Here is a 22,619-nt window from a genome sequence, read left to right as displayed (position 1 = left end):
CCGCGGGAACAAGCATAGGTTACTATTTGCAACAGCGAGCTCAGACGTAATTGTGATCCTCCGGGCCGGCCGGGGTGGCCGAGCGGTTCTAGGCGCTACAGTCTGAAACCACGCGACCGCTACGGTCGCAGGTTCAAATCCTGCCTCGGGCATGGATGTGTGTGAAGTCCTTAGGTTAGTTAGGTTTAAGTAGTTCTAAGTTCTAGGGGACTGATGACCTCAGAAGTTAAGTCCCATAGTGCTCAGAGCCATTTGAACCACTTTTGATCCTCCGGTTCGGAGCCAAGTGATAGGTCTAAACAAGAGGCTCGGACGATTTCGGATGCAAATTTCTTGGCTTCCCATATCAGTTGGAGCATTGAAAGTCCCTCCTCACAACGCACGCGAACACGACAAAAAGGAAGCGGCTACTCGAGTAGAGTACCGGGGTTTTTGAGTTTAGAGAGTCCATCCTTGGCGCCAATGACGAACTGCCTGCCGAAACCTAAGACAGACAAACTACATTACACCGGCATCGATTTGTTGTAGAATCATGGAACATATTTTGTGTTCAGACATAATGACCTTTCTAGTCTCTGAGAAGCTCATCTGCAGAAACCAGCACGGTTTTAGGAAACAGCGGTCATGCGAGACACAGCTGGCCCTCTTTGTGCATGATATACAACAGGCTCTAGATACCGGCTCCCAGTTTGACGCCATATTTCTCGACTTTCGAAAGGCGTTCGACTCAGTTCCGCACTGTCGCTTGCTACAAAAAGTGCGCGCGAACGGTCTAGCCAATGACGTATGCGGTTGGACAGAAAGTTTTCTAACAGACAGGGAGCAGTATGTCGTCCTGAACGGGGTAACTTCAACAGAAACAAGAGTAACTTCAGGTGCGCCCCAGGGCAGCGTAATAGGTCCGCTGCTTTTTACGATTTACATAAACGATCTGGTTGATGGTATTGACAGCGGCCTTAGACTGTTTGCCGATGATGCTGTAGTCTACAGGAAAGTAGTATCACACGGAAGTTGTGAACAAATCAATGAGGATTTGCAGAAAATAAATGCGTGGTGTAATGACTGGCAGTTATCTCTCAATATTAGTAAGTGTAACCTACTGCGTATAACAAAGCGAAAATCCCCATTAATGTACGAGTACAAAATAAATGCCCTGTCTTTGGAAGCGGTAACATCAGTCAAGTATCTGGGTGTGACTATTCGAAATGATCTCAAATGGAATGATCAGATTACACAAGTAACGGGTCAGGCGAACTCTAGATTGCGGTTTATTGGTAGAATCCTGAAGCGATGCAGTCCTTCAACAAAGGAAATAGCTTACAATACGTTAGTTCGTCCAGTCTTAGCATATTGTTCGTCTGTATGGGACCCTTACCAGTTGGGTCTCATTCAAGAGATTGAGAAGGTCCAAAGAAGAGCGGCAAGATTCGTGATTGGTACATTTAGTCATCGCGAGAGCGTTACAAATCTCATAGAAGGTTTGAAGTGGGACACACTTGCAGATAGACGACGCGCTAAACACAAGGGGCTGCTCACTAAATTCCAAAATCCAGTCTTCACCGAGGATGTAGAGCATATATTATTACCGCCAAATTTCAAATCGCGTAATTATCATCATTCGAAGATCCGGGAAATTAGAGCTCGTACTGAGGCGTTCAGTCATTTTTCCCTCGCGCGATCCGCGAGTGGAACAGAGGAGGGGAAATATGACTCTGGCGCGAATTGTGCCCTCCACCACACACCGCTTGGTGGCTAGCGGGGTATATATGTAGATGTAGATGTAAACTTTTGTTCTAGCAGATCGGAAAGCTAAGACGTTAATGTGATACTGGTAAACTGGAGGAGCATACATGGTTACGTCCCGGAATTAGTATCGCCAATTTAAGGTAATGTGGTCCACAGATAGCCCTAGAAGGCGGAAGAACCAACAATGATCAATGGCATGAGGGTACAGAAGACAATAAAAGCCGCTGCATTAAAGGTACTTAATGTCTGTCTACAGGATATGTGGCCTGCTACAGGAAAATTTATTCTGATGATATGTGATCAAAAGCTTTCGGATTAGGTCCTCATTCAGCTTTCCGACTGGGGACTGATAAATAAGAGGTAAACACGAGAGAAAGACTGAATAACCAACGGGAATACAACATTCTGCGACTCGGAGCGTGCAACATCAGAAGCCTGAACGTGATAGGGAAGCTAGAAAATCTGAAAAATGAAATGTAAAAACTTAATCGAGATAAGTGAGGGTCAGTGAGATGAAATGGAAAAGAAGATACGAATTTCTGGTCAGACAGATATAGGACAATAACAGCAGCAGAAAATGGTATCATGGGAATAGGATTCGAGAGGATTAAGATAGTTGCTCCAAACAGTTCGGTGCACATTCGACAGTAGGCGAACGCTAGCAATAATAGTTCAAGAACGCGTCCTTCGTCACAACCGCAAGATGCATACACGGAGAAAATGTATGAGAACGTTGAGCAATTAACTCAGTATGTAAAGAGAGGCAATGATCCAAAAATAATGAGGGACTGCAACGCTGTAGCAGGGGAACGAACAGAAAACAGAGAAACGGGAGGAGAAGGTACAGCTGGAAAACGCCTAAAATTTCGGTAAGTATGCGTAATATACACTGAAAAATCCTCATTAGGCGCAGATGACAAACTGGAGCAAAATATCAGTTATACTGCAAATGACAGATAGCTAAATAAACGTCAATAGGTGATATTAGGAGCCGCGCGGGATTAGCCGAGCGGTCTCAGGCGGTGCAGTCATGGACTGTGCGGCTGGTCCCGGCGGAAGTTCAAGTCCTCCCTCGGGCATGGGTGTGTGTATTTGTCCTTAGGATAATTTAGATTAAGTAGTGTGTAAGCTTAGGGACTGATGACCTTAGCAGTTAAGTCACATAAGATTTCACACACATTTGAACATTTTTTTGTGATATTAGGATATATATTTTTTAATAATGTTACGAACTGCGAAGGACCAAAAGAACTCTTACAAATCAACATAAATATCCCAATAAAAAGTAAACCTAACAAATTAGATCCTCCAAGATTCAAAAAAAGTAGAAAAAACCCGCAAAGGACAAAATAAATAAATGGCACGTTGAGGAGTTAGGTTTTTGTCGAAATGGGGAAATGCTCAAGAGATACAGGCAAGACTTCATTACACACGACTAAAAAGAGATCTGGATAAGGGAACAATTGTCCGAACCTTGGGCCACGGCTGTCATCCACCCACTACACAGGGAGGAGGATAAGGGCAATCCAGGCAATATAGAGGAATCTTGCAGTGAACACATAGTGCGTAGTGATGCGATCACTCTGTTGTAGAGATAATTCAAAAGCCAAGATCGCTTAAATACTGTTTACTGGATAACCGGTTTCAACACACTGAAGGTGCCATCATCGGATCTGTGAAGATATAACATGACAGCGTTGAGGGAGGGCTTACATGACTTACACTATACACATTACTATTAGCACAGTACCACATACCTCAATGTAGATTAACATTCATAAACCATTTGGATATAACGATACATGAGGTAGACCAGCTAATATAAAATAACTGTAAAACCCAAGTCACAAGATGAAACTATTTGCTACATGACCGCTGCTCGGCTAAAAACCGTCGGCATCACATTGTCCTATTCCGTGCACTTATACCTGCTGTGATTCTAGCGGTTCACAACCGGCGCTGCCCAAGCAGTGCACACACAGTCCCACGGTATAACCACCCATTACTGCTGCAATACAACTTTACTATTACTGGTAATCATATACCCATGCAAAGAACACTTTCGCATACACTTACTGTACATTCTATACATTCTATACATTCTATGCATACTATACATATTATAAAGTACGTCAACCTCTGAAGCAAAAGCATTATCCATGTTAGCGCCATACAAAACTACATATTGTAATTTACCCTTATTCATATATGAAAGTCGGGAATATACACATAGTAAAGCTGTTCATAACACAACTTGATACAATGTGACGAGTGATTAAAACCTGTATGCTGGGCTTTCCCTGACTGGGCACTACGGTCTTCGGTATCGTAAGCGCTAAAGAATTACTAACTTGCTAAAAAAGGATCTCACCATCTGTACACTCATTATCAATCTAGAACGGATCGACTATGAAAACCTGCATAGACACATGAACTTAAGGAATTCCAGGTCAGAAACAAACCGAGGGGTCACGGAAAGAGGGGATAAAACAGGCATGCGCACCGAGACGCACAGCCACTCCATGTGTGCTCCCATCGGCATGGCACTCGTTCAGTCCATTCAGCTCATCGAATGGGGAGTAATGGAAAACCATATGACTACGATACCAAGAAAACTCCCATTGTGGCCGGCCATGCACAAATACATCTGTAGAATATAGAAACGTGGCGAAGACACATTTGGCGAGCAAGGGTTATCATGAAGCAAAGATTTACTGGCGAGGCTGACCAACTACACGTCAGGCCTCATAACAAACATTTACCTTAACATGGCACTGCACATACAAGATTTTATCCAAGGTGCTGTATGGAAGAATCAAGGAACAACTAAAACAGCCACGGGCGTACCAGGGAGGTTTCAGTCCACGGAGAAGATGTGCAGAGTAGATTATTAGTTTAAAATTGATAATGGCGTATCACAGGAGACTGAGCAAACCTCTCGCTATAACATTTTTAGACTTCGAGGAGGCATGTGACTGTCTCCATAGACCTTCAGTATTAGAAGGTGTGAGGAATCTAGGATTTCATCCAGAACTAATTAAACTAATCTAACTTGCTCTGACCATCACCAAGTCAAAAGTCATGTTTAGAGGAGAAATTTCTGAACCAATGCTCACAAAAACAGGTTTAAGAGAAGGTGACTGCCTATCGCCGTGACTGTTCAACCATCCACTGGAATATATGAGAGAATGGTGCAAGGATAATCTAAAGAACAAAGGAATTGTTGATAATGTTGCACCTCTTGTTACACCTGTTCGTAAAACCACGCAAGAAGTTACATCACTACAAGAAATAGCACAGAAAATCGGCCTTAGAATAATATGTGAAAAAGCAGTGATAGTGCTAACTGATCTACCAGTTGCAAACAAAATTAGAATAGAAGAACACGAAGTCAAAATTGTTGATACATTTAAATAGTTAGGTGAAATCATAACGTACAATTTAAATGAGAAACCAACATGGCAAAGAAGTACACAAAAACCTACAAACCAAATTACATTACGAAAACCACATACAACAATACAACAAAAAAAACTATCAATAGCTGCAAAATGAAAACACTATAAAATAGTTACCCAAGCATAAATATGATATGCAGCTGAAATCATCTTCAACAAAACTAATACGGCAGAAGTTCACAAAATAAACAAGATAGAAAGAAGAATAATTGGGACATGCATAAATAAACAATATCAAGTAAATGGACATTAGAGAACATCTTCAAATGAAACAAGATACAAGGAAACAGAACCAGTAATGAGCACAATTAAGAAGAAACGCATCTTCTTCCAGGAAACAGAATTAGTACGAGAATAATAGATAAATTGTGGAGTACAAAGAGAAACATTAAATGTCTCACACAAGATAAGGAACATACCAAAGAATCCAAATCACAGTAGATGATATAATAAAACAAAAGAGACAACCGAAGTACTACAAGACACACACAAGCGAGACTACAAACGAACCTCAATGAAAGAACTTTAGGAAGAATGATCTCAGACGAAGAAAGAATGAAAATATCTGAAAGAATGACGAAATATTGGGCAGACAAATGAGCAACACACCCTTTATATTATAAATTATAATAGCCCTTGTATAACCATTACATTATTGAATTGCCTTATTGCATTGCTACTGAACTGAAATGCATTATTGAATGACAACAACTCCTTGCATAAACCTTTTTAAAATTGTCTAGAGTGGTCCAATGAAGGCCACAAAATAATAATGTACTGAACATAAAAACCATAATTCCAAAACTGTATGTATTATCATGCAAAAATGTTACGTATTATTTTACAGAAAATAAGAAGAACCCACTACAAACGTGAGACTTCACCGAAACATGCATGAGTATTAAGTAAAGTTTCCATAATTATATACAGGGTGACAATTATTGAACTGTATGAAATAAAATCGACAAAACTTCTGAACGGTTTACGTTAGGACGTTCAAATTGCACCCTTGGTCGCGGGGAATTATGGGAATTAGTGTGCACACTTTGATGTGAATATGGTTTGGTTTAGCGACGAAGCACATTTTAATTGGGATGGGTTCGTCAATAAGCAAAATTAGCGCATTTAGGGGACTGAGAATCCGCATTTCGGACGGAAAAGTCTCTTCACCCTCGTCGGGTGACTGCGTGGTGTGCAGTGTCCAGTCACGGAATAATCGGTGCGATATTCCTTGATGGCACGGTGACTACCGAACGGTACGTGAAGGCTTTCGTAGATGATTTCATCCCCATTATCCAAAGTGACCCAGATTTCGCTCAAATGTGGTTCATGCAAGACGGGGCTCGGTCCCATCGAAGCAGGAGAGTGATGTCCTGAAAGAGCACTTTGGGGACCGCCTTCTGGCTCTGGGGTACCCAGAGGCCGCTGACATGGGCCTCGATTGGCCGCCATATTCTCCGTATCTGAACACATACCACTCCTCTTTTTAGGGCTATATTAAAGACAAGGTGTACAGCAGTAACTCCAAAACCATTGCTGAGCTGAAAACAGCCATTCAGGAGGTGATCGACAGCATCGATTTTCCAACGCTTCAGCGGTGATGCAGAACGTTGGTATTCGTCTGCGCTACATCATCGCCAATGATGGCAAGGATATCGGACATGTCATAACCTAAATCCAAATGTCTGTAGTCACGTTTACATGTTGAATGAATTGTGTGCACGCCGTAGTTTCTAACTAGTTTACGTTGTTTTTTTTTTTCATATACGAGGGTCGTTCAATAAGCAATGCCCCCGTTTTCTTTCTCTGAACATATTTATTATTAAGAGTCAGAATTTGGTGGCAATATACATCAACATGTCTTGTCCATGTCCTATTTTTCTACGTAGTCTCCATCACGTTCTGTGGCGGTACGCCAACGTTGTGGAGGAGCATGCTGTTAAAAACTCGTGTCCTGTAGGCATAGCCATGTTTTCACTGCATGAGTGACACCCCCATCACCCTTAAAGTGTGTTCCTCGAAGAGAATGTTTAAGTGACCCTAAGATATGGAAGTCCGAGGGTGCCAGGTCTGGACTGTAGGGTGGATGAGGCAATGATGTCCAACCCAATTTGGCGAAGTCTTCTCGGGTTCTTACACTTGTGTGTGAGCGTGCATTATTGAGTTGGAGCAAGATTTCTGTTGGATTCTTGTCCGATCGAACACGTGGGAAACCGTTCTTGAGTTTATGCAGTCTTCACGTATGCCTCTGAATTGGTGGTTGACCTTCTTGACATCCAATCCACGAGAATGATGTCGTCATCACAATCCCAGAAGACTGTCACCAAGACTTTTCCGGCAGAGCGAGTTGTCTTGAATTTCTTCTTTTGAGGTGAATGAGAATGATGCGACTCCATACACTGCCTTTTTGTTACAAAGTGGTGCAGAAAGCTTTCTTCCGCCGTAACGATCCGTGACGGAAAGGCCTCTCCGTCGGTCTCAAAACGCTCCGACCATTCAGATGAAATGGCCTTTCTTGTGGTCCGCTGTGAGCATTCGTGGAACCCATCGTGAGCACCTCTTTCAACATCTGAGAGTCTCGATAGTTGCAGACTCACTTCTAACGCTGACCGACAAATGTAGAGCCAATTGTCGAGTTGTGATGTGCCGGTCTGCACGAATAATGGCATCCGCACGAGTCAGCATGTCTGGAGCAGTAGCTGATCACGGAGCTCTGTTTCTGCATTTCCTGAGGCTCTAACTTTCTATACCCAGCGCCCGACTGTACTCCTATTAACTGCAGCATCGGCATGCGCTGCCCACAAACGTTTATGGGTGTTCACCACTTTCTTTTCTGCAGACACTAATTCAATAACAGTGGTTGTAACGTGAGTAGTATGTAGACGCCATTTTGACATTTTGACGCTGTACTACGGCTCTGCCATCTGCCAGAACGGTTCGAAACTCCACCGCCACACAGAACAAACATCAACTGTGAAGCACCTGCAAAGGCGTTTGTCTATGTATATTAATGGCTTTTACTTTTTTTTAAAGTGGGGCATTACTTATTGAACGACCGTTGTAGTTCAATAATTGTGACCCTGTATTTGAAAGCAAGCACGGAGAAAAGTGAACTTCAACCACAACATGAGTTCCCCGTGTTGGTTGATTAACCGATGCCAGTAATAACGTGTTGCAGAATGGCCGAGCCTGTCGTTGCGCTGGTTAGGCGACGCCGGCCGGCAGAAGGAGAATACGCACCCTTGAAGAAGAGCAGGCCCTCCCTGGAGGTGAAGCCGATGATGAGCGGCCGCTGGCGGAAGGCGCCGCTGCGCAGCAGGTCCGCCGGCTCCCTGGTGATCAGCGCCCCCGGGCTGCCAGCCGACTCCAGCACCGGCACGAACGGGAACTGCTCCAGCATGTCCACGTCCTGCACACAGCGCCCTGTGCCACACTCCCTCCACGTCTCTCTACAAAGTCAATACTGGTGACACGCTAAAACTGGCTCAGACTGGCAGCCGAGGCATCATACACTACTGGCCATTAAAGGTGCTTCACCATGAAGATGACGTGCTGCAGACGCGAAATTTAACCGACAGGAAGGAGATGCTATGATATGCAAATGATCAGCATTTCAGAGCATTCACACAAGGTTGGCGCTGGTGGCGATTCCTACAACGTGCTGACATGAGGAAAGTTTCCAACTGATTTCTCATACACAAACAGCAGTTGACCGGCGTTGCCTGGTGAAACGTAGTTGTGATGCTTCGTGTAAGGAGGAGAAATGCGTACCATCACGTTTCCGACTATGACAAAGGTCGGATTGTAGCCTATCGCGATTGCTGTTTATCGTATCGCGACATTGCTGCTCGCGTTGGTCGAGATCCAATGACTGTTAGCAGAATATGGAATCGGTGGGTTCAGGAGGGTAATACGGAACGCCGTGCTGCATCCCAACGGCCTCGTATCACTAGCATTCGAGATGACAGGCATCTTATACGCATGGCTGTAACGGATCGTACTGCCACGTCTCGATCCCTGAGTCAACAGATGGGGACGTTTGTAAGACAACAACCATCTGCACCAACAGTTCGACGACGTTTGCAGCACCATGGACTATAAGCTTGGAGAACATGGCTGCGGTTACCCATGAAGCTGCATCACAGACAGGAGCGCCTGCGATGGTGTAGTCGACGACGAACCTGGGTGCACCAATGGCAAAACGTCATTTTTTCAGATGAACCCAGGTTCTGTTTACAGCATGATGATGGTCGCATCCGTGTTTGGCGACATCGCGGTGAACGCACATTGGAAGCGTGTATTCGTCATCGCCATACTGGCCTATCACAATGCGTGATGGTATGGCGTGCCATTGGTTACACGTTTCGGTCACCTCTTGTTCGCATTGACGGCACTTTGAACAGTGGACGTTACGTTTCAGATGTGTTACGACTCGTGGCTCTACCCTTCATTCGATCCCGGTGAAACCCTACATTTCAGCAGGATAATGCACGACCGCATGTTGCAGGTCCTGTACGGGCCTTTCTGGGTACAGAAAATGTTCGACTGCTGCCCCGGCCAGCACATTTTCCAGATCTCTCACCAACTGGAAACGTCTCGTCAATGGTGGCCGTGCAACTGTCTCGTCACAATACGTCAGTCACTACTCTTGATGGACTGTGGTATGCTGTTGAAGCTGCATGGGCAGTTGTACTTGTACACGCCATCCAAGCTCTGTTTGACTCAATGCCCTGGCGTATCAAGGCCGTTATTACGGCCAGAGGTGGTTGTTCTGGGTACTGATTTATCAGGATCTATGCACCCAAATTGCGTGAAAATGTAATCACATGTCAGTTCTAGTATAATGTATTTCTCCAATGAATACTCGTTTATCATCTGCATTTCTTCTTGGAGTAGCAATTTTAATGGCCAGTAAGGTATATCGAGGATGGTACTGTACGAAATATGGATAAGCCTGGTAAAGAAATGATACGTGATGCGGTCGCTGAAGCTCTTGGGATGAACACAAGATTGGGAAAAAAAGGCGATATCCGTGAAGGAATGGGGAAGCAGGGAAATTGGTGAAGATGAAAACCGAGGCCTGAACAGATGGCTGAGCACTCGGCTTGATGATGACCATATAATATACAGGGCCAAAACGAAAGAAGCCCAAAGGGCCATTACTAAAGTTAAAAATGAGGCATGTCAGAAAGAGGCAGACAATATACACTAACGGAAAAAAAAATCAGAGCACCAAGAACGAGTTGCGCAACATAAACAAAAGTTTGTAGACCTGTTTCTACAGCTGAAACATTATTCAAATTTCGCGCCAGTCGTGTAAGAGAGGCGCTAGTAGTGCCAATATGAGGATGCAAATCAGGACTGCTATAAATACGTAACAGACGTCAGCTTTGAGATTGGACGTGGTGAGTTGATATTGGTCAAGATTGCATTTAATTCTACTCGGACGCCATTATCTGCACCTCACAGAGCTCGAACGACGTCATGCAATACGGCTAGGAGAAGCTGGATGTTTCTTCTGCGATACTGCAGAAATGCTTGGCACGATTGTAGCCACTGTACATGACTGTTGGCAGCGGTGTTCACGAGAATGTACGATCTTGAGAAGACGGGGCAAGTGGCACTACCAAGGGGGAAGACTGTCATGTTCGGTGTATGCCACTGGCGCATCAGCAGTTTGAGCAATAGTTTGTACCACAGTCACGCTAATAATTATTACAAATCGGTTACTTATGGACAGCTCCGAACCAGACGCCCTGTAGCGTGCATTCCACAGTCTCAAAACCATCACCATGTGCAACTTCAGTGGCGTCAAGCGAGAGCTCATTGGAGGGCAGAATTGAGGTCTGTTTTTTTCTGATGAAAGCTAGTTCTGCCTCGGTACCAGATGACGGCCTGCAACCAATCTGTCTGCATGCTAGACACACGGGACCTACACCTGGAGTTACGGTCTGGGGTGCGATGTTGTATGACACCAGGAGCACTCTCGTGGTTACCTCACGCATCCCGACTGCAAATTTGTACGTCAGTCTGGTGATTTGACCTGTTGAGCAGTCATTCATGAACAGCATTCCAGGCGATGTTTCCCAGCAGGATAACGTTCGCCCACATACCGCCGTTGTAACCCAACATGCCCTACAGGGTGTCGATATGTTGCCTCGTCCGACTCCATCAGCATATCTTTCCCCAATCGAGCACATATGGCTGGCCGGTGTGGCCGAGCGGTTCTAGGTGCTTCAGTCTGGAACTGCGCTACCGCTACGGTCACAGGTTCGAATCCTGCCTCGGGCATGGCTGTGTGTGGTGTCCTTAGGTTAGTTAGGTTTAAGTAGTTCTAAGTTCTAGGGAAAATGGAGCCAATAAGACCAGTGGATTTAAGTTTCTGGGAGTTACGATATCATGAAATGGAGAAAATGAAGATGACGTACGTAATAGAACAGGGCAAGATGCACTTACGACAAGGTGGTCCTTTGGAATAACAAAATAACACAAAAGGGCTAAACAGCTGATATACTCTTCAGCTGTTGATAACTCTTTGTACGGTGCAAAAACGCGGGTAATAAACAAGTGTCAGAGAACGAAGTCACTTGCGCTAGAGTTGGAATTTGGGGCCCAAGTTGCTATATCTCTAAGCTGAACTGTGTGCCAAACATCAACATAAGACAGTATATGTGAAGAACAGAATGGTTTTAGATGAAGGCGCTTATGTATTGATAGAATATTAACATTACGGAATCCAACAGAAAAGAGAACTGTCAGAGGGGGTTGGGGTTGGGTTGTTTGGGGGAAGAGACCAAACAGCGAGGTCATCGGTCTCATTGGATTAGGGAAGGTTGGGGAAGGAAGTCGGCCGGCATTTGCCTGGAGCGATTTAGGGAAATCACGGAAAACCTAAATCAGGATGGCCGGACGCGGGATTGAACCGTCGTCCTCCCGAATGCGAGTCCAGTGTGTCAGAGGGGCAGAGACCTATTTAGTCTTCGAGGATTTGCAGAAGCCCTATGACATGGTGCCACAAAACAGTCTGTGGTATTCCGAGAAATAAAAAATCGACTTCATAGAAATGAAACGTCTGAAATGGTATGGATATCCAGAAACAATTGACGACTGCCGACGGTCAAAGAGAGAGTGGTAGTAAACCCAGCGCAAAGAAGAAACGCGAACGACATGGAGCAGCTGTAGGCGAGGGGTCCGGGACGCGACGGATGCGAGAGGGCTGCAACAAGGAGACTAGCAGCATCGGAGGAAGTGGAGTACGGGAAGCAAGAAGAGGCGCCAGTCACAGAATATTCGGAAGATGATGATGATAAAACTGTGTGCCTTATTACAGTACCTGAATAATCTAAATGTACCCAAACTGACATCGTGTAAGACGCTGCTGTAGTAAAAGTCCGCCCCCCCCCCCCCCCCCCCGGTTGAATAAAAATATCTTTGGTACCCAGTCATACTTGCTTTCACTTAATCACTTATTCTTCCCTATGCCAGGCAATTCCAACTTCCTCAGCATCTGCCAGTTCTTCCAGTTCTTACTACTGCTAGCGACAGAGTTGATCCTCGAATCGGAGCAGAGAATATTAAGCGCGTATCCTGATTTTCGGATCTGCAAAGCCTCCGATGTACGACAACTACAGCACAATTCATGATCTGTATATCTACATACTGGTGGGCAAAACTTCGGAAAAAAGTAACTTCCGCATGACATGCAACTGCAAAGTAACACATCTCGATGAAACTTGAACCATACATAGAATGAACTACTTCATTATAATACAGAAGATAACACAGAAGAATACGTAAAAATACGAACTGGAATGAGTCTTTTATGCAAAGACAATAATTACAGTGAAGTCAGTGTAATTTATGAAGGTCTCCTGGACATTACAAAAGGTGGGACATATACCGCGTGTTCACCACTTAGGCAGTACATACTCTGCAACAAGCTCCCATGCTGGCTGTAAGGTCGGTAAGGAGTTCTCGTGATAGGGCGTTCCATTTCTACACGAGCGCGGTTGGTTATTATTGGATGATGATGATTACGTGTTTAAAGGGGCTAAACTACTGGGTCAGCAGTCCATTCCACAAGAGAAACTCGTAAAAAAGGTAAAAAGCGAAAAAATAGGGGCTTAGCTGCTTCACCTTGAAACACGTATGTTGTGTGGCGGCGGTGGCGAGGCATTGCTGAGTCTCTGACCAGAGAGCTGTTTGTCGTTCCTAGTCTGCGCTTGACCGCGCGAGAGTTCAGTTCAGTCGCGAGTTAGCAGTTCGAGAGTAGTAGCGCATGCGAGATGACTTAGTCTGTGGTAGTAGCGCGCGAGATATAGTCGCAGTTGTGTGTGAGGAGTCGGCGGGCGTCGACATGGCACTCTGGTCAGGATTCGGGACAAGGTATATATTTTAAATAAGGTAATGAAGCAGCATTGCGCACATTTGATAATGTAATGTAAATTAACTGTAACTAATTTGTTCAAGAATTGCCCCAATAATAATTCTGTTTTCAAACCAAACATTTTAACAAAACAGACATTTTATTGAAAGAAATATTTCCCTTGGTATTCCTTAAGGAAGAGTTTCCCTTAAATTCAAAATTTTTGCGATGCATTCCCTTCGAGCTATGGCGAAAAATAAGAGCAGATGCAGTTTTACTGAGGTAAGAATTTGAGTTTAATTATTGCACAGGGCCTAAAGATCGACATTTTGGTGTATTTGCATTTTCATTGTGACTGAGATTTCATTATCATCGAACTGACTTTCATTTTGTGGGGAGCTTACATTTGGGTCAGATTGCTATTTTTCATTTAATTGTCATTCTCAATAAATTATTTTATTTGCTGGGAGGTTACACTAGGTTCTATTCTCGTTAACATTTAAATATTGTTTTTAAAATTCTACGGGGAGGTTACAACTTATACAAGAAAGTTTGAAAAAGGGCGTAACAGTAGTTGTAACAGGATACATATTGCACGAGAGGGTCTACAGGGTCTACAAGGTGAGGGGGAAAGAACGTAACCTGCAGTCGCATGGGGCAACCTGCCGCAAGGGGAGGCACCCCCCCCCCCCCTACAACTACCCATAACACTGAAAGTGGAGGAGTATTATAGTTAAGTGTAAAATCCGCTCTCCCTCAGGAAATGTAACGCTTTGGTAGTGGCCTGAGCATGCAGCAAATTGCCCAGCAGGGCGCACTCGACATGAACGTGCAACATCCTATGGCAGCTGCAGTGAGGAGAATCCTCCCAAGGCAGAAGGAACTCGTGGGTGAGTCGTGTGTAGTTGATGTATAGCCGGCACAACACAATGGCACGATTCCAAGAGCCCTGGTAAGATATATGCCACACCTTATTGGACCATTTAACCGCTCTCGACTTGTTTTGAGTCGTAGTAGCCTGACATTCCAGTTCCCAGAGCCTCAAAATGTTGCGTCGAAGCTATAATCGTAAGTCGATTCCTAGCATTCCAACGTCAAGTTGACCTACTGTAATTGCGTCTTTAGCTAGACGGTCGGCGAGTTTAATTCCTGGAGTGCCCATAACTCTCGGTGTCCAGATGGGGGTCACCGTCTTTCCATAGCTGTAGACGTCAACCTGTTGGTTCTGGATGTTGAGGCGACCATAAGATTTTTGGGATAGCATACAAATATCTCTTTTAAACAAATCATGGCGTCGCTACAGTAGGGAAAGTTCGATACAGCCAGGGATTTGATGTAAAGCAAACCTCAGATATGGTAACCAACTCCGCAGCGTATACACTGTAGGCATGTGGAAAAGCGTAACCAACCCTGTCGTCAACTTCCAATGCATACCAAATTAGAGTAAGCGTGGAGGACTGAACGAAACAGGAGTCGGAGAAGGGTGGGATCAGTATCCTTCTTGGGGCCACAAAAGAGGTTCATCCATATCACAGGTCAGGGGACAGACCAAGGGCGGGGAGGGGGGGGGGGACACAGACTAATGGAGACTTTTGTAGGTCCTTCGAGTGTCGATTTGGATCACAGGTGGTCTACCCAGTTTTCTTAGTCACTCCTCGTGGGTCGGGGACCACACAGTTCTTCTAAGATTTTACAAAGCGCTGATTTTATCCCTTTTGAACTATGGATGTGTTGCCTATGGTTCGGCAGTACCATACATAACTGAGCTTTCTGGCGTTCAGTTGGGAATGGGAGTCTTCTGTACAAGCCCTGTTGAAAGCCTGCTGGTGGAAGCCAGTGTCCCACCAATGCAGGATAGACGACAGCAGTTTCTGGCAAATTACACAGTCAGAATGTGTTAGATGCCTATTCAGCCATGTCACTCTGTTTCACAGCCAGCAGTTCAGGCTGTTTGCAAACAGGACTTGTAGATAAGACCGCCATCTACATCTACATCTACATGCATACTCCGCAAGCCACCTGACGGTGTGTGGCGCAGGGTACCCTGAGTACCTCTATCGGTTCTCCCTTCTATTCCAGTCTCGTGTTGTTCGTGGGAAGAAGGATTGTCGCTATGCTTCTGTGTGGGCTCTAATCTCTCTGATTTTGTCCTCATGGTCTCTTCGCGAGATATACGTAGGAGGGAGCAATATACTGCTTGACTCTTCGGTGAAGGTATGTTCTCGAAACTTTAACAAAAGCCCGTACCGAGCTACTGAGCGCCTCTCCTGCAGAGTCTTCCACTGGAGTTTATCTATCATCTCCGTAACGCTTACGCGATTACTAAATGATCCTGTAACGAAGCGCGCTGCTCTCCGTTGGATCTTCTCTATCTCTTCTATCAATCCTATCTGGTACGGATCCCACACTGTTGAGCAGTATTCCAGCAGTGGGCGAACAAGCGTACTGTAACCTACTTCCTTTGTTTTCGGATTGCATTTCCTTAGGATTCTTCCAATGAATCTCAGTCTGGCATCTGCTTTACCGACGATCAATTTTATATGATCATTCCATTTTAAATCACTCCTAATGCCTACTCCCAGATAATTTATGGAATTAACTGCTTCCAGTTGCTGACCTGCTATTTTGTAGTTAAATGATAAGGGAACTATCTTTCTATGTATTCGCAGCACATTACATTTGTCTACATTGAGATTCAATTGCCATTCCCTGCACCATACGTCTACTCGCTGCAGATCCTCCTGCATTTCAGTACAATTTTCCATTGTTACAACCTCTCGATATACCACATCATCATCTGCAAAAAGCCTCAGTGAACTTCCGATGTCATCCACAAGGTCATTTATGTATATTGTGAATAGCAACGGTCCTACGACACTCCCCTGCGGCACACCTGAAATCACTCTTACTTCGGAAGACTTCTCTCCATTGAGAATCACATGCTGCGTTCTGTTATCTACGAACTCTTCAATCCAATCACACAATTGGTCTGATAGTCCATATGCTCTTACTTTGTTCATTAAACGACTGTGGGGAGCTGTATCGAACGCCTTGCGGAAGTCAAGAAACACGGCATCTACCTGTGAACCCTTGTCTATGGCTCTCTGAGTCTTGTGGACGAATAGCGCGAGCTAGGTTTCACACGACCGTCTTTTTCGAAACCCATGCTGATTCCTACAGAGTAGATTTTTAGTCTCCAGAAAAGTCATTATACTTGAACATAATACGTGTTCCAAAATTCTACAACTGATCGACGTTAGAGATATAGGTCTATAGTTCTGCACATCTGTTCGACGTCCCTTCTTGAAAATGGGGATGACCTGTACCCTTTTCCAATCCTTTGGAACGCTACGCTCTTCTAGAGACCTGAACGCCAGTGTGGTGAACAGGATCCAGAAAGCTCAGTATGGACGGTGCTGCCGACACAACGGCAACACATCCGTAGTCCAAACGGGATAAAATCAGCGCTTTGTAAAATCTCAGAAGAACTTTGTGGTCCGCGACCCACGGGGAGTGACTAAGAAAATGGAGAGCATTCAGCTTTTTCATACAAGCTGCCTTGAGCTGGCAGACATGCAGCAGCCAAGTTACCTTCTGGTCACATAAAATACCTGCGAACTGAAAAGTTTCAACAACTTCAAGTGACTGGTCACCTAGATAAATTTATGGGTGCTGGTGCACAGTCCAGAGCCGGCAAAAACGCAGAAATCGTGATTTTGTAGGAGAAAATTGGTAGCCATGATTCAGGGCCTAGTCGTGTACTCCCCAGACAGCTCTCTGAAGTTGGCCCTCAACGGTGAACAACGATGCAGAGGCACAGACCGGACAAAGATCATCCACATACAGAGATCGTGAGGTCCACTGCATTTGTGATACCATTGATGGCGATAGCGAACAGCGTTACACTCAAAAACAATCCCTGAGGGACACTAGTTCCCTGCGCATATTGGTTGCTGAGAGTCGAACCTATCTAGACCCGCAGAAACTGGAGAGATGGAAAGTCTGGACAAAAATGGGTAAACTGCCCTCGAGACACCACTCATGCTGTATTGATAGCATGTGATGTCGCCAGGTGGTATTGCATGCCTTTTGTAGGTCAATCGAATGTTGGCGTCGGGCAAAAGCATTGTGCACTGCAGATTGCTGGCGAAACAGGTGATCTGTGGTGAACCAGAAACCCCAAAACCTACTTTGGAATCGCGATGTATCCCCTCCAGCTTCACGGCACCAACAAAGATGGCGGTTGACTATTCATTCGAATAGCTCACACAGCCCATTCGTCAGAGAGATTGTCCAGTTTCAGGACTTGAATAATAATACTCTCCCGCCACTGGGAAGGAAATTCTGCTTCCCACCAAATACAATTGAAAAGCCCGACGATATATTTCATGCTGTCGACACGATGATGTTTGAGCATTTGGTTGCGGATTTTGTCAGCTACAGGGGCCATATCTCGACACTCTGCAAAACTGCTGCAAAGCTCCCATTCACCAAAATGTTGTATGATAGAGAGTCATGTGCATGGAAGGAGAGCGGGAGGAGCTCAGTAAGGTGTATCCGGGTCAGGACTTGAGGCTGGTAATTACTGCAAGCGGACACTTCAGCGAAGAGTGTCGCAAAACATTCGGAAAGTACTGCAGAATCAGTGAAGAGATGCCATGATGCCAGGAACCATCGTAGGTGGTGGACGGCTGCAAATGCGGTGGAGTTTAGTCCACACTTGGTACGATGGGGTGTGGGTTCACATAGATAATGCGTATTGCTCCCAACACTCCTGCTCCTTTTCTTTATTAAAAACCGCATTTTCGCCCGGATCTCTTGAATGCTATCAAATTATCCATAGAGAGGTGGCACTTGTGCCGCTGAAGCGTCCTGTGGCGCTCCCTGATAGCTGTGGCTACGTCTTCAGACTACCATGGCACCGGTGGGCATCGGGATGAGCCAGAAGAGTGGGGTAACATTGCTGCTGCAGCTTGAATAGTAGTATCAATAGTACCCTGTACCAGTTTGTTGATATCTGTCGCTTGACGGGCCGCAAAAGTGGCTGTAAAGGAGAACGCCTGCCAGTCGGCTTTCCGAAGCGACCAGTGTGGAGCATATTCCAGTTGTCTGTGACTGGAGAGGGAGAGAACGATAGGAAAATGGACGCTGTCACAAAGATTGCCATGGACGTGCCATTGAATCAGGGGTAAGCTACTTAGGCTCCACACTGTGAGATCAATAGTTGAGAGTGTTCTTGGGTGCACTGAAATGTGTTGTAGTTCCAGTGTCGAGTGGGCAGATGTCCAATTCCGAAAGGAGGCGTTCTAGTACCCAGACTCTATGAGACACAGTGTCGCCACCCCCCAGAGGATTAAGGGCATTAAAGTCCCCGAGTATGAGGAAGGGGGGAGATAGCTGTTCCACTAACTCTAAGAGCTCGTGATAATGGAAAGGTCCGTCTGGGGTAGATAAAAATGAATTGTCGTATTTCCCCTCATCACCAGATGTCACCAGATCTCAATATTAATGATCCTTTGTGGTCTACTTTGGACAGACGGTTGCGTAATCGCTATCCATCATAGTTACCAGAACTTTCCACTGTTTAACACGATGAATAGTATAATATTCCTTTGAAAACATTACGAAACCTGTATTTATCCATTCTGAGAGCGCGGGAAGCTATTTTGAATGCCAGATGGTTTCCAACACCGTATTAGGCATGGTAATATGTTTTTGGTTTTTCCACATTTCCGTTCTGCACCTTTATAATCCTCACTGCTGTCAGGACCCCAGACTATTTAACTATCACAAAGATATAATAAAGCATATTCTACAGGTTCAGCCAGTAATTCTCAGGCAGACCCAAACTGCCCAGCGACCTATATCTCTAACGTCAATCAGTTGTAGAATTTTGGAACACGTATTATGTTCGAGTATAATGACTTTTCGGGAGACTAGAAATCTACTCTGTAGGAATCAGCATGGGTTTCGAAAAAGACGGTCGTGTGAAACCCAGCTCGCGCTATTCGTCCACGAGACTCAGAGGGCCATAGACACGGGTTCCCAGGTGTTTCTTGACTTCCGCAAGGCGTTCGATACAGTTCCCCACAGTCGTTTAATGAACAAAGTAAGAGCATACGGACTATCAGACCAATTGTGTGATTGGATTGAAGAGTTCCTAGATAACAGAACGCAGCATGTCATTCTCAATGGAGAGAAGTCTTCCGAAGTAAGAGTGATTTCAGGTGTGTCACAGGGGAGTGTCATAGGACCGTTGCTATTCCAATATACATAAATGACCTTGTGGATAACATCGGAAATTCACTGAGGCTTTTTGCGGATGATGATGTGGTATATCGAGAGGTTGTAACAATGGAAAATTGTACTGAAATGCAGGATGATCTGCAGCGAATTGACGCTTGGTGCAGGGAATGGCAATTGAATCTCAATGTAGACAAGTGTTATGTGATGCGAATACATAGAAAGAAAGATCCCTTATCATTTAGCTACAATATAGCAGGTCAGCAACTGGAAGCAGTTAATTGCATAAATTATCTGGGAGTACGCATTAGGAGTGATTTAAAATGGAATGATCATATAAAGTTGATCGTCGGTAAAGCAGATGCCAGACTGAGATTCATTGGAAGAATCCTATGGAAATGCAACCCAAAAAAAAAGGAAGTAGGTTACAGTACGCTTGTTCGCCCACTGCTGGAATACTGCTCAACAGTGTGGGATCCGTACCAGATAGGATTGATAGAAGAGATAGAGGAGATCCAACGGAGAGCAGCGCGCTTCGTTACAGGATCATTTAGTAATCGCGAAAGCGTTACGGAAATGATAGATAAACTCCAGTGGAAGACTCTGCAGGAGAGACGCTCAGGAGCTCGGTACCGGCTTTTGTTGGTGTTTCGAGAACATACCTTCACCGAGAAGTCAAGCAGTGTATTGCTCCCTCCTACGTATATCTCGCGAAGAGACCATGAGGATAAAATCAGAGCCCACACAGAGGCATACCGACAATCCTTCTTTCCACGAACAATACGAGACTGGAACAGAAGGGAGAACCGCTAGTGGTACTCAAGGTACCCTCCGCCACACGACGTCAGTGGCTTGCGGAGTATGGATGTAGATGTAGATGTAGAGTGCACGGCAAGGGAAGGTGCAGCCAGCGACAAACAGCACGAACGGGTAAACAGCAGCAGTGAAGCCCCGCGCCTTGTAGGGCGAGTAGGAATATTCCACCCCGGATCCTTACACGAGAGAGGAAACCGATGTAAGTTCAGAGCGACAGAATGTTCTGGAAGACGGTAAAAGAAGCTAGGGGAAAGCGGCTGCAAGGTACTGTGTCCGAGCTGGACAGGCCTTCAGGAGCAGCGAAAGGCAGAGTCGGCACAGAAGTTGAAGAAAGCACAAGTGGGTGCAACACCGAGCTGCTTCGACAGGGTAGCAGCCGCTACGGATGGGACGATAAAGACTCCGGCCACGAGAAGACGGTGGTACTCTGGTGGACGCAATTGCAACTGTTAGATAATTAGTAACTTTACCTTTTCATCTGAATAGTATTGAACAGAGGCAGCCTGTCTCTGTCTCATGTAGTTATCTTACAGAGTTTCACTTGTCAGTAGGAACAAGTCACTGTCCAGTACTTGTCTCCCAATCAGTGCGAATTACGCCAAGGAGCCAGTGATTGAATAGTCAGGCCGAGGACCAGTGATTCAGCAGTTACCAGAGTAAGTTGTAGCAAATAGTCTCTATCGGCAGTGATAAACTACGAGAATCACCCTGACAAGGGAACCTCCCCGTCGCACCCCCCTCAGATTTAGTTATAAGTTGGCTCAGTGGATAGGCCTTGAAACACTGAACACAGATCAATCGAGAAAACAGGAAGAAGTTGTGTGGAACTATGAAAAAAATAAGAAAAATATACAAACTGAGTAGTCCATGCGCAAGATATGCAACATCAAGGATAGCGTGAGCTCAGGAGCGCCGTGGTCCCGTGGTTAGCGTGAGCAGCTGCAGAACGAGAGGTCGTTGGTTCAAGTCTTCCCTCGAGTGAAAAGTTTACTTTCTTTATTTTCGCAAAGTTATTATCTGTCCGTTCGTTCATTGACGTCTCTGTTCACTGTAATAAGTTTAGTGTCTGTGTTTGCGACCGCACCGCATAACCGTGCGATTAGTAGACGAAAGGACGTGCCCCTCCAATGGGAACCGAAAACATTTGATCCCAAGGTCATAGGTCAATCGATTCCTCCACAGGAAAACACGTCTGATATATTCTATACGACACTGGTGACGCCCATGCCGTCACCAGACAGGAATATGTTGTCGACCCACCTAACTTGTACACTTGGCGAAAGGGTAAAAAGATTGTTCTACCTTGTCCGATTTAGGTTTTCTTGTGGATGTGATAATCACTCCCAAAAATGTGATGAAAACATAAGAGTTTGTCACATAAACTGCAACAAATGAATGCAACATTTTGACAGTCGCACAGTTTTCCCTGTGCTCTGTCAAAACATACGCTTTTAACGTTTTCAAATTTTTCCGTGTGTAGACCGTCAATCCTGCATATGTCCAAGCAAATCTGAACATGTCCTGGAATTTTGGAGAGCGAAGTTGATTATGTGTGAGTACCTGAACTTTGATAATTGACACACGATCACGTAAACAATACTGCTCTGTGTACCTGTGCAGCTTCGCAAAATAATTGTCTGAAAATAAAAAATTAAACTTTTCATTCGAGGGAAGACTTGAACCAAGGACCTCTCATTCCGTAGCTGCTCACGCTAACCACGGGACCACGGCGCTCCTGAGCTTACATTCTCCTTTATGTTGCATATCTTGCACATGGACTACTCAGTTTGTATATTTTTCTTATTTTTTTCATAGTTCCACACAATTTCTTCCTGTTTTCTCGAGTGATCTGTGTTCAGTTTTTCTAGGCCTATCCACTGTGCCAACTTATAACTGAATCTGAGGGGTTGCGATGGGGAGGTTCCCTTGTGAGAAGACATCTGGCTGAGCCTGTAGGAACTTGTAAGAAACTCTATACAGAAGAAAGGATA

At 45.0% G+C, this 22,619-nt stretch overlaps 1 protein-coding gene across 1 annotated transcript in view; it reads right to left on the bottom strand.

Moving 5' to 3' along the window:
- The window catches only part of LOC124798778 (juvenile hormone esterase-like), a 368,794-nt gene that overhangs the window by 83,224 nt on the left and 262,951 nt on the right, over positions 1–22,619 (bottom strand). The window contains exon 6 of the mRNA XM_047262308.1: positions 8,445–8,613. Coding sequence (XP_047118264.1) covers positions 8,445–8,613 — 169 coding nt within the window. The remainder of the gene's footprint in view (positions 1–8,444; positions 8,614–22,619) is intronic.

This window comes from Schistocerca piceifrons, chromosome 5, assembly GCF_021461385.2.
Source record: "Schistocerca piceifrons isolate TAMUIC-IGC-003096 chromosome 5, iqSchPice1.1, whole genome shotgun sequence".
In the NCBI taxonomy this organism is placed as follows: Eukaryota; Metazoa; Arthropoda; class Insecta; order Orthoptera; family Acrididae; genus Schistocerca; species Schistocerca piceifrons.
This window is presented reverse-complemented; position numbering and strand designations above follow the sequence as displayed.